We start from the raw sequence: 13,619 nt of genomic DNA, 5'->3' as shown, positions 1-13,619 counted from the left end.
AGAGGCCATCTCATACTTCTTTGCTGCCCATAGCTTTTCAGTAGAAACTGAGGCAGGAAGAGTCCCATGAATGCAAAAGAATTCATTCATGAATGTCTTGATGGGCTTCACCAGAGGACACCTTCCTAGCTGATATGGAGACTAAACTATGGTCCCTTTTTAGAGACCCTAGAGACAAGTCAGACTTTTTGGAAAAAAAAAATTATATATATGCTCGCACTCTTCAAAATGCACTCATGAGACAAAAGTAATTGTTAAAGCACAGCTGAAACTGCAGCCCAGCCAAAAAGAAAAGGAAAAGTCATTTTCAGCAAAAAGTCATTCACTGCTATCACTGCGGTCACCAGGATCTCTCCAGGGACACAGACTAGACACTAATTACGGAAAAAACTTCCAAAGAGTTCATTCAGAGACTTGTGTATAGCAGTTTCTGGAGTGACCCGCTTTCTCTTCTTTGAGGAACTCAATAGGAACATCCCTGGCGAGTCCTCATTCCTAAAAACACAGTCTCTTAAAATTAGGCCAGAAATGACATCCGTTCTTTTCTTTTTTAAGTTCTGTGTTTATTAGTTAGGGAGCCATTGAGGGAGCATTCAGCGTTTCTATATTCAAAGGTTTGAAATGCCACTAGGCTTGCTCCAGTCACAAGCTGAATATGAACAGGAGAGAGAGTGTGTGTGTGTATTCGGGGCTTTTCCAGGGAACCTGAGTTTGAACCTCTGGGTCAAAGCAACTGAGAGAAAAAGGGAGGGTTGGCATGAACATCCCATTTCTGTTCCAAATGTTCCTTTACATTTGCAAAGCAGCAATCCCCAGGTTTTCATGTGACTGCAAAATATACCGGTGCATCCAGAAATAAACACCTCCACAAAAATCATTCCAGCGTATATAAGAAAGGACAAGAGTGAGTAGCCACATCTGCTTTTTTGACTTGCATCAAAGCCTGAACTGGCAAAGTAGCTCCCCTTTGGATAAATATGCTGGCTGGAACTAGCAACAAGAAAGAACTCCCTTGGTGCCCATAAGATTCACATTAGCCCTGGAAAGATTATTGCTTTGATTTGTGAGCCTCTTCCATTGTGGCAGACAACAGAATCGGCCAACTAGTTAAGATTTTAGATCCCACTGTCGTTCGTCCTTCAGGAAATATTTCAGCCACGGTGAATTACTTCCATACAAAATGAAGCATTTGCAGATGGTGATACTGCTCCATAGCTCGTCATGTGCCAGGTCCCTACAGTCACATACCCGCCTTGTTTCTGAGCCTTCCAGCCCACCAGCTCGGTGATGGCTTCAGGAGAGGAACAGCTGTTCTGAAGAGCAAAGATCTTTGTGATAAGCACTTGCCTTCATCATCAACTGTCCCAGATGGCAACCAGTCAATCCACAAGCCACTGGATTTTTTTTTGCGATAACATTCCTCCTCAATTAAAAGCACTCACCAATCTCAGAAAGCTCACTCGGGGCCAGACTCCCAGGGTTTTCCTGTCCTGTGTGTCTGGTGCCTTTGACAAGGGAGTGTTGAGGATCTGCAGATGCACAGACTGCCTGTGAGACAGCTCATCCATTTAGACCACAGATATATTGCCACTGGGAGCATTCAGCCTGGGCATGACACCACGCCATCCACTCAGAAGAAACTTGTCCTCCTGAAATGAAGTGGCCCAGCCAAGCAGACAAAATCCATCCATTGTGGGAGATTGTCTCAGATGTCCGGAGTTATGCACTGATAGCAGCATCTCCAGTTTGATTGATTCTTCCCAATGCTGTCTCGCTTTTGGTAAGCATTCCAAAAGTGGGCTAGGGAAAGGGCTGGTGAGCAGACCTGCATTTTACCACATATTGACACCCTGAGCATGGATCTCAGCAGGGAGGTGGCAGCTGATGGCAAGACACATAGCTGGCAGGTCAGCCCTTTTTCAGTTTGGAGCAGCATCCATCCTAAAGCACGTGGGGTGAGGAGGCAGGGGAAGGTCCATCATTCGGAGATTAAGATAGCAGGGAACAGCTGAAAATGTCCTTTGGCTGACATAAGAATTGGCTCTGAAAATTCAGAGCCAGCGTTCCATAAGTCAAAATATTTCAGAAATGAAATGCAGTGGTTCAGAATTTTTTAAAAAAAAGTGTAACTATCAGAACATCACTGGAGCTACACGAGGTAAGATGGTATACTAGAAACACCACTAGCCAGAAACAAAAAGTGGCGCCTTAGGTGTGATTTGGCCTCCAGTTAGCTGTGTGACCTTGGGCAAGTCACTCACCCTCTCTGTACTTTCATTTCGTCAGTTATCGAATGAGACACTTGTACCAGCAGTTGATTTCTAAGATCCTTTCCAGTTCCATAATTAGACTCCCTCTCTTGGTGTCCTTCCACGTCTCACCAGGAAAGGCTCACTTAAGACCTTGCATCCTCACTTAAAGCCCTTCCTGATACCCCCCTCCTTCCAGCACCACGAAGCCACCCTAGCAAGGAGCTGTGTCCTCGGCTCTCTCCCCACTGCCGTGTCCTCTGAGACTCTAGAGGGTCACTATGAGACTGCAGCGTCTGCCCAGTCTCTTACCTTACGGATCAGATTTTATGTACATCTTCAACTAAAATGAATGGGAAAGAAGACAAGAGGGTGTAGCTGGCTGGAAGAACAGCACAACTCTAGCCCGGAATCCTCCTAGGATTCCCATGTGCAGTGGACCCTGTACTCAGACTATCGCAGCCTCCTGCTCGCAGAAGGCTCTTAAGCAGTACTTACCTGGGCTGCCTAGATGCTGGCTATGCCCAGACTCAGACCTATTCATTTTCTTTGTTCTTAAAAACAGTATTAATAACAGTTACCATTCATTGAGTGCAAACTTTGTGCTCAGCACCGTATATGTACTCTACATAGAGTGTCTTATTTGACCATATTAATAACCTCATGAGATTGTCATCTGCATGTTATAGATAAGGAAATAGATTCCAAAGGTAAAATAACATGCCCTAGATCAGTTGTTTTTCAAACTGTGGGTCGTTGAATGAATCTAGCGAGTCCTGACCAGTATTTTTCAAATGACACAAAGTAAAATACATCTGAAATCCAAATACACACACACACACACACACACACACATACAGCCTTTAATGTTGATTTTAACAATAATGGTTATTATTGATGCCATCAAGGAAGAAATGTGTCATGTAAACCAAAATATTATACAGAGCAACTCTCTTTTATTCTGTTTTAATATTGAACCTAGACAATTGGCAAGCAATACTTAGAAAAAAACATTGTAATTCTTCAGTAGATAGTGGTGTAGGTGCTTATGTGTCTGTGTTTATGTATTCATATGGATGTGAATACACAGTTTGATATTTAGTCCCAAATCTACACATAGGATTTTTTTGCATGTTTATAATGCTTTTTTTTTTTTACAGTAAATACCACATTTGTTGTCTCATTTTCTCTTCTCAGGGAATTAGTATTTTTTTAAAAAAGACATCATTTGGAATAGACATTATCTCCATTTTACGGTTGAGGGTATTGAGGCACAAGTACCACAGAGTTGTTGCTCTGAAATTCAGGAAGAAAACCCCTCTCACTGGACTCCATTTCCAGGGTAGCCTACACTGTATGTGAACCCATTCATGTATCTGTCCTATCGTTTTAAAGGAGATTAGTAATCATCTAAGAATAGCTCCAGTTCATCTAAATATTTTAGAACTTAGCTCTGTTTTACACGTCGCTAAAATATTTAGGCTCCAGATGCTTTATGAAGGATTTAGTTGAACTGTTTAACAAGTTGAACACTAAAAAGTGAATGTCTCTCTTTCTTAACGACTCTGAAATTATGATGCAGAAACGTGTTGTGCAAAGAGCATTTAATAATTCATGTCCATCCATCATTAAAGCAGCAGGAATAAGAAATCTTAATGTCATCTTTCAAAGATTTGAGGCTTGCTCTTTTCTGGCAGAAAGAAATACCTTAAATTCATTGACTGATCATTCTTCCTAAGATCTCAAAGCGTACTTCACCCATCATATCTTGTTCTGTCTTCCTAACATTCCTGCACAGTAGAAACAAACAGTAACATCTATCCCAAAAGGAAAACTGAAGCAGAGGGGCTAAATCAAGTTCCTGCCCCAGCCCAATTGTCTTTCCAGTATTCCACCACGAGTTTCAACTGGTTCCCTATAAAGAAATGCCAGAAAAGCTCACTGGTTCCAAGTTAATAGTACACAGTCAGAAATGGAATCAAAGCATGCCCATATGAGAATGATTTTTAACTCAAGGGCATCAGGTCTGGTCTTCTTGGTAAACGAATCATCTAGAATCAGCTCAAGATTTCTGGCTCTACATGGCAGACCGAGCCCACAGGTGTATCTCTGCTACCCCACAAAGGGTCCATGAAATGTATAAACCTACATGGACACTAAGAATAGAGAAAAGCTTACAGCAGACAATATGTCAACAAATTTTGGAAGACAGATGAGTGGAAGTTCATTTAGTGAAGAGGGGAAGCCTGAAATCTGAGTGCCTTCTTAGTTTGGAGCCAGTGAGAAGCTAGCGGTTTTGCAGCCAGCTCAGGGTATAGGGCACCGGAGACGTAGGAAGGCTGTAGCACGCGGTGGTGCTCAACAGATCAGGTGAAAGACTATGTAAAGAGCGTTTAGCTTCCCCATCCTGAGCCACCTGTAGTTGCCTCAGGCCCTTTACTGAGGTCCCTTCCCTAGTTCGCAAGCCAACTTAGGCATGCACACTTAATCATGATGTCTCATTGCAAATATAAATGGAGGGCAAAGATGGCTAGAGAACTGCAAGAAGCCACAAAATCTAAGAGAGAGAAAGAACATAACGGATAAAAATAAACTCCAAGGAAACGAGATAATTCAGATCACAGAATTCTATCAACTACCATTTGTATTCTGATGGAAATATGTGATAATATTGCATCCATGGAAAAGAAACAGATGATAGCGATTTTCTGAGAATGAGAAAGAGCTCTTGGAAATTAAAAAAATAGAGCACAGTGAAAATTCCCATCTTGAAAGATACAATAGCCTTGGTTGTTAAACTATGTTCTTGCTTTGAAATAAAAACTGGAAAAAAAGTAATTTGATTTAAAAATTAAGTTTAATAATAAGGAAAAACAAAAAGTCAATTGACATGCCATTGAAGAATTAATCGACTTATTTAACACACACTTTGCATTAACATCCCTCCCCCAAAATGTCTTTTTACTATGGTGAAGAATTACGGCCTCGCATGGCATACCTGGCTTCAGAAAATGCTTGGTACCAAACTTGTAAGAGCATTTCCTTTTTGCATGCTACATTTGTGTTATATTTTCAATATATCAGTTCATAGGTTTATTTTATAAATTAGTGACTTCAGTTTTTATAGTGAAGTCATTCTCCAGTGTTCAAGTTAACAAATTTGGGATTATCTCTATTCTTTTCACTCTGTTGCCTTTCATAGTCAAATAATCACCAACCCACGTTCATTCTGCCTTTTAAATCTTTCTCCATGTGCCATTTCCCTCTGCATGGCTGTAGTACAAGACCTTAGCACCTCTGACCTTGGGTTTTTTTTTTTTTTTTTTTGGCTGTGTTGGGTCTTCGTTTCTGTGTGAGGCTTTCTCTAGTTGCGGTGAGCGGGGGCCACTCTTCATCATGGTGCGCGGGCCTCTCACTCTTGCGGCCTCTCTTGTTGCGGAGCACAGGCTCCAGACGCGCAGGCTCAGTAGTTGTGGCTCATGGGCCCAGTTGCTCCGCGGCATGTGGTATCTTCCCAGACCAGGGCTCGAAACCGTGTCCCCTGCATTGGCAGGCAGATTCTCAACCACTGCGCCACCAGGGAAGCCCTGACCTTGGTTTTTGCCATGGCTGCCATTTCACTCTCCCTGTTTCTAGTCTTACCATCCTCCAGTCTGTCCTCATCCTGCTGCCTAGATAATCATCTGTAGAAGTCCTGTTGCTGTTTTGCTCAAAACATTTCTATCCCCTATGGGTTAAAATCTCAAGCTGGCTAATCTAAACAAACCATTAAGCATTTGGCCTCTGCATATCTCTCCATGATTTTTCACCACGCCCAGCTGGCAAGCTTTGTAGGGAAGCATTTCTAAACCACTAGTGGCTCCAGTCACAGCCCCCAACTCTTCTCTCTTCTTCTGCCAAGTCTTTCACATCCTTCAGGCACATTTCATCTGTGGTATTCTCTGAGATGCCTTCTCTGCTACTCTGAGCAGAACTGGCGATCCTTCTAGAAGTATCTCCTTTCAAACAGTTCTCTCTCTTATTATTTCCTGAGAAAGCATCTGTCGCCCCACTAAACTTGTAGGTCCTTAAAGGGTTTGGACTGTGGCTTTTCACTTTCATGTTCTGAAGCACAGCACAAGTTATGGCTACAGTTAGACTCAGTAACATTAGTAGAATAAATGAATGTGAATAGGTTGAATTTTAAAGGAAACCAAGAATAGCAGTAGTTCGAAGTAGAAGAGACTGTGTTCCAATATGTATCTGTGTTTGGTCTGCTAATGAAAAGAATAGGTATATATTCTCCCCAGGACACTCAAGGTGGACCAAGGCACCAGCAGACGGGCCTGCCTATAGCCACTTCCTCTGGGACAACACTGTGACCCTTGCCCCTTGTGACAGGAGCACAAATGCTCAACTGGTCCCCCATCACAAGGAAGGAGGGAGACTAATGCCTTGTAGAAATGGGTTGATGACTTATTATTTATCATTATTGAAATGGACTACACAGCCCAAATGAGGGATTAAAAGCAGCATAGAGGGCCTCCCTGGTGGCGCAGTGGTTGAGAGTCCGCCTGCCGATGCAGGGGGCGCGGGTTCGTGCCCCGGTCTGGGGGGATCCCATATGCCGCGGAGCGGCTGGGCCCGTGAGCCGTGGCCGCTGGGCCTGCGCGTCCGGAGCCTGTGCTCCGCAACGGGAGAGGCCGCAACAGTGAGAGGCCCGCGTACCACAAAAAGAAAAAAAAAAAAAAAAAAGCAGCATAGAGAGACGAAGTGACAGAAATTACAGCAAAGGGAAATATGATGGGGAAACGTTCTACTGCCTGACTGTACATCCATTTCTGCAAATGCCCTGGGAATGTCATCAAACCAAGCGCCCAGAAGCCAGTGCAGCTCAAATGACGCTCTTCATTTTTTGTTTTACACCATCGGCACTCCTCTTCCTACTTTATATTAACCCGTGATGAGTGAAGATGACCCTCCTAAGTGGAAGTCTAGACTTGGAGAAAACAGTTGTCTTTGGCATCAGGCAGATCTGGGCTCAAATCCTGGCTGGCCACTGACTGAGTAGCTGTGGTCAGTGAATAACATCCCTGGGCCTCAATTTCCTCAACTTTAAAATTGTCCGGGGACTTCCCTGGTGGTCCAGTGATTAAGATTCCACTTCTGCTGGTTTGGGGAACTAAGATACGGTGTGCTGCACGGCGTGGCCAAAAAACAAAATTGTCCAAATAAAATCGACCTTGAAGGTTTGTTGCAAGCATGAAATGAATCGATGTGTAGACTGACTCAGAGCCTGGCACTCAATCAGTTATAAATGTTACCTCTCTCCCCACCTTGCACACCATCTCTGCATGAGAACACACATTGGATGGACACATCACAAGTACCTATTAGCTCCATGGAAGTGTCTTGATAAAAATATCTATAAACCTTTCTCAGATGGATTCCAAGGCCCGATAGCTCTAGGTTGTATCCTTAATCATTTGCCCGTGGAGATGAAAGCTAACATGACCTTACTCTTCTTCAATTACCAGAATTACTTTACTTCCTGAGCCAGAACTGCATGCTGGCTTTTAGTTATTTATCTTTTCCACTAATTGATCACTTGAGGACTACTGAGTTATAAACGGCAATCTTTATTACCATGATCTCATATAAAATAATGACTGTCCTTATAATACCATTTACAGAGAAACCTCTCAAGTTATCAGCATAATCACTAGGCAGCCCGTCAATCAATCAACAACCGATTAGTGTCAGTTCCTAGAAAGGCATAATTATATGTTTCTATGCATGGCTCTGTATTGGTTATATTCAACAGACAGCAGCCCTCCCACTAATCTTAGAGAGTGCTTTGAGCATACAGACCAACAGACGAATGACCTGTGGATAAACTAGTAATTTCAGATTTGCCAGGTCTTGATGTTCTTCTTGTGTTCATAAGTCAAACCTCAGGGAACGACTCAGAGCAAAAATATTCGAAGTAAAAGGCAAAAGATTCATTCGATCATGAAGAGAAGCACGAGTATAGATTGGGATTGACACATATACACTAATATGTATAAAATGGATAACTAATAAGAACCTGCTGTATAAAAAAATTAATTAAATTAAATTTTAAAAATATATTGGAAGTATCCTTTGATATAAGCCTCCAAGTTTTCAGCACATGTGTCTCACACCCCCTGCCAAGAAAGTCCAGTAGATCTTTTAAAATACAGAAGTAGCTAACTCATCGGCTTCAGCAGGGGTGGTCGTTACTACACTTCCTCCATTTGGGGGAAAAATTTGCAGGGAAACTTCTGAAGAAAAGAAAATATATTGTGGTTAAGTGGTTGAGCCGGACTCTCCTGGCCGGCTCCATCCAGGACACAGGTGTGGTGATCAGTCAGGTCTGGATAAGTCCGAATGCCAGGATGGTGGGCAACTGTTATTCCCCCTCACTCCAGAGGCTTTCTGTGGAGCACGCACCAGGATGCCAGGGTGAGAGTCAAGCCAGGTTCCCTGCGCGCTCATATGCACACATACATTTACACACATATGTGCACATGTGCTCACACGGTATGCATGCATGCCCACATACACACCACCACCACCAATCCTCAGGGCCTTCGCTCATCATCTCAATCCACTAGGAAATAGATCTCCAGGGATTCCCGGAAATTTTTCCAGGCAGAGAGGGCAAAGCGATGTCACACATGACTCCTTTTGCCTGCAGATGGGCTGGGTTTAGCCCTGAGAATTTCTGATAATGTTCCCTGAGTAGCCAGCATTTAAATATGGCAAAGTTTTCCATACAGATCTGAATTTCCAACTTGAAAACATTGGAAGCAACAGCAGTTCTGGGGCTCATTCTCTGATGGCGGCAATTGGCTGGACCTGAGTTGGGGCAGCCCCAAGACAAGGCATGTGCTCTGCAGTCACCACAGCTCTACAACCCCAAATTTAGGGACAGTCTCAGGGCAAAAACACTTCCTTCATATGCAGTGATTTCTCAGGGACAATCACTGTTTTGAACTGTCCTATTAGGTCTCATTAAAATAATACCTATTGGTAAAGTCACGCGCAGGGCAACTGTGTGTCTCTTAAGCAACCACGTACACAGTTAAAACTCTCACTGGGGGCTTCCCTGGTGGCACAGAGGATGAGAGTCCGCCTGCCGATACAGGGGACACGGGTTCGTGCCCCGGTCCGGGAAGATCCCACATGCCGCGGAGCGGCTGGGCCCGTGAGCCACGGCCGCTGAGCCTGTGCGTTCGGAGCCTGTGCTCCGCAACGGGAGAGGCCACAACAGTGAGAGGCCCGCGGACCGCAAAAAAAAAAAGAAAGATCACCTACCTCATGGGATGAGATGTAATGAAAATGCCTTAGAAAAGCCTGTGGTTCATTAAAAGCATTCGAAAAACGTTCTTTCTCATTATCTGTGGGGCAGAGGAAGAGGCAGAGAGAACTCAGACACTATTAAGCATGTACCGTGTGCCAAGGATCCAGCAGAGTACTCCCTTTACATAGTTTATAACCTTTACAATTACTATCGCTCCTTTACATACAGGAAACTGAAGTGGAGAGCAGTCCGGGAACCTCATCAAAAGTCTTACGTGGAGTAGATGGCAGGCTGGCGTGAGAGCTCTTGTCCCTCTACAAAGCCGAGGCTCCTTCCCACACACTGAAGCTTCTCAAGTGTGGCCTGATCCCCTACCTGGGCTATAGTAATTACCATGCAGACCCCAGGCCCCACCCCGGATCTGCTAAATGACAATTTCCAGGGGTGAGCTGACAACTGTCATTCTCACCAGGCTTCCTACGTGATTCTTTCTAAAACCAGAGTTTTGAAAACATGTGCCTCTATCCCAGAATGCCCGCCCAAGCAGATCAGAACTTGGACAACTCACACATCTGAGGTGTATCCCTACAGTCCATTTAAATGTGGTCTGTATCTACCCTGATACTAATTTCATTCAGGGGCACTGGAGTTGGAACATTCTCTTCAGCCCAACTAACTTCACCTCTTTCTTGTTGATTCAGCTTTGTGAATTTCCCAGCTGAACATAATAGTGCGGTTTTGTGTGATTGGTCCTCGGTTGGATCCTTCTTCATAGGTCCCACGCTGTCTATCCCTGCCTGTGATAAAGATGATCACTGGCCCCTGTCACATGGATCCCAAGGCTAAAAGAAACTCCGTAGAAAATACAAGTACATTTTTTTTTCAGTCCTGCCTTGTTTGTGGTCTTGATGGAGGTTTAATCCTAGCAGCCAACATTGCTATAGGTGGCAGAGGCCATTGTCATTTTGTTGTTATAATAATTGCTCCTTTGCTCATGAAACATTGTGTACCTGATGTGTGACCTACAGGCTGTGATGGGGGCATTCATTTACATTATGAGCATAAGAATTGCCTGCTGGTAAAAGGAATTGTTTTCTGTAGAGAAAATGCTTTAACAATATGAGATACTAAAGCAAGTCCTTGATCCAATAGAGCAAACGATGAATCTGAAAAGAATCACAATTGGTTTTCTCAGATATCTAATTTTACTGAAGAAAGAGGTCATTAGTGTCATAAAATTACTGCTAAATGGAAAAGAATAAGGCAACAAGGTTACATTTTACAGTTCCTTTGGGTTCTTGGCAGCTAAGATCTGCAAAATTGTTCTAATTAGTTGGTAGCTGCTGAGCCGCATTAATTTCCACCAAAGATACAGTGTCGAAAATATATTTAGGGAGCTTAACACTTGGAAGGAAGGAGGTAATAATGGTAGGAACTCTATCTTTCTTTGCTTTTATTTTTCTGTCTTGATGAACAATGACAATTATGGAATGTATGGAACCGTGACTTAATCCTCATAATGTATATAGCTAATTTCTTAGAGTTTTTATCCTCCAAGACATATTGGTGGGACTTTGCCATTATGGCGATGCATGTCTGTACTTACGATCTGCTCGTCTCCCACCTCCAGGGTTCTCTCAGTGACTACATATGCATCCTTCCTCCTAGAGAAACACTGTCCCTAAAAATGCAGCTGTAAAAAAGGAAAAATGTGTCCACCCCGATACTGGAATTACAGTCAACGATGTTTTGAGGGGAAGATGTTCAAAGAGTCTCAGAAATCCCAACCGGCTCTCACTCTGTTCACATCCCCTGGTCCCTCTCCAGAAGATTTTTTCTTAGGGGGAGTGGAGGAAACCAAAGGCAGCCTGGGACTTAGTGGGTTAAGGAACAAGATCAGCAAAGGACCCTCTCCGCTTTTTGCCAGGCTTGCAGATCCCAGGGGTGGAAGTCTGCTCTCCCTGGGACCTCCCTGGAATAGAAGATGCTCCCTTGGTATCCATGGAGACTTAGCTCAGCATCAGATGAGTGTGTTATATGAGATTTGGGGATTTATGAATTTTTTAACCACTCTGTACCATGTGTTTTATGGGGAAGTAGGTGGTCAGAATGGTCAGAAACAATAACTATGTTAAAAAACCTTAAATCGATTTTGGTAGTAGAACAGGTTGATGTAAACTGATGCCTGCATACAGGACTCCAATGTGCTCATGGCAGTGTTGTGTCTCTAGTTTAGCGCTGAGCTGTTTATTTACCTTACAATTGTAAAATGTCAACTTTATTGATAAAGCACCCCACATTACAGGAGACTTTAGAAGTAGTCTCAGGCAGCTATTCTTCTGGCAAAGTAATATAAAATATTTGCAAGCAGGAAAAAAAATGAACATGGTAAGATCTTTCCAGCAATAGATCACCTCCTATTTGGGATGTGGGCTATTCTTGTGGCTGCAGAGTCTTTAAAAATACAAGTTCAAAATGTTCATTGGTCGTGTGCTACTGGGAAACATTAGCAAAATGATAAACGCAGCCTGTGGCAATCAAAGGGAGTTAGGCAGGAGCTCTGTCCCAGACAAATATGTAAACCAACCATGGAGTAAAAAAAAAAAAAAGTGGGGGGGGGGATATATTATAAACATCAATAATCATTCCAAAAAGCAGCAGCATGATTCTTTTTAAAAAATTGAAAATTCAGAATCTACATGTTGAAATGACTTTCTATTGTGCAAAATTACAAAACTTATTAAGAATAAGTAGGAGGAAGAGACATTGTAAAATACTTTTAAACTATCTAGAAGACCTCACCAGAGGTTCATGTCAAAGTCTGTTTTATTAATTAAACGAAACCATTTGCCAATGATGTTAGCAATTTAGTGTAATATTTATTAATGCTTATTTTGAGCTAGGATAAAATTGCCCCTCTTCTGAAGAAATTTCGATTCTAACACATGTAAAACAGATGTGTACAAAGTAGAAGTTACTTTGCCAAGTGCTCTTTTATAGAAAATAGGTCTCATTTGCCAGATCTGCTAAAGGCTTTGTCTGCATAAGGGATTTGTATAGCTTTCATTAGTTTACAAAAGAGAGGAAGGAATGATCCCTGGCAGGCTGGTGTGGGGAAATACTAAGACCTTAACCCCCGTGTTAAATTCCAGAAACTCCCGACAAGCTTGTTCAGGGCATTTGGCCTTTGAACACATATTTAAGAATATCAGGGGGCTTCCCTGGTGGCGCAGTGGTTGAGAGTCCGCCTGCCGATGCAGGGGACGTGGGTTCGTGCCCCGGTCCGGGAAGATCCCACGTGCCGCGGAGCGGCTGGGCCCGTGAGCCATGGCCGCTGAGCCTGCGCGTCCGGAGCCTGTGCTCCGCAACAGGAGAGGCCACAGCAGTGAGAGGCCCGCATACCGCAAAAAAAAAAAAAGAATATTAGGATGAAATACCCCTGTCTTAGCTTTTTCATCCGTCATACTAGAGCACTGCTGGGTTTTCAGTCATTTTCCTGATTCTGTGTTTATAGTAAATACGTTTACCCAGTCACAATCGTCCAACTATAAATGGTACCTTTTCAGCTCTCATTTTCAAGGTTAACAAGCTGCTGGCAAAACAGCCGGCTTGGCCACGCCCCTACCTATGCCAGCCACGGAGACAGAAATCTACACAGTGGGCCTTTCTTCTCAGGGAGGTGCTGAGTATAATTCGAAGCCATTAAAGAGAAATAAGAAACCAGAAAATACCGACTTAAGGTGGAAGAGTTGGGGAGCGATGAATAAGATCCCTGGCCCATATAAACAAATGAATCACTTGGTTTACTTGCTGTGAGGTCTAGATCTTGTTTTCCTTAGCCTATTCTATGGGCTCGCCTGTTGCCTTAGTGGAATGTATTTCACACAGCATTGAAATCAGAAGAGTAGGAATCTCCCTCCCCAATGTTTTTAGCCTTTAAGAAACCAACATGAGGGAATTCCCTGGTTAGGACGCTGCGCTTTCACTGCCGAGGGTGTGGGTTTGATCCTTGGTTGGGGAACTAAGATCCCACAAGCTGTGCAGCCTAAATAAATAAATAAATA

The 13,619-nt window shown here is 43.3% G+C and overlaps 1 protein-coding gene across 2 annotated transcripts in view; it reads left to right on the top strand.

Moving 5' to 3' along the window:
* Positions 1-13,619, top strand: part of RNF150 (ring finger protein 150) — a 251,688-nt gene that overhangs the window by 210,029 nt on the left and 28,040 nt on the right. The window contains exon 7 of one of the 2 annotated variants that reach the window (XM_081246926.1): positions 9,784-10,464. The exons of the other annotated variant lie outside the window; for it this stretch is intronic. Within the exon in view, the coding sequence (XP_081103052.1) occupies positions 9,784-9,791 (8 nt within the window). The 3' untranslated portion in view covers positions 9,792-10,464. Of the gene's footprint in view, positions 1-9,783; positions 10,465-13,619 lie in introns of those variants that run through there. 2 annotated transcript variants of the gene reach the window in all.

The sequence above is a fragment of the Mesoplodon bidens genome (genome assembly GCF_964165515.1).
Source record: "Mesoplodon bidens genome assembly, chromosome: 1".
Taxonomy (NCBI): Eukaryota; Metazoa; Chordata; class Mammalia; order Artiodactyla; family Ziphiidae; genus Mesoplodon; species Mesoplodon bidens.
Note: the sequence above shows the minus strand (reverse complement) of the source record. Positions and strands in the feature narration are given on the sequence as shown.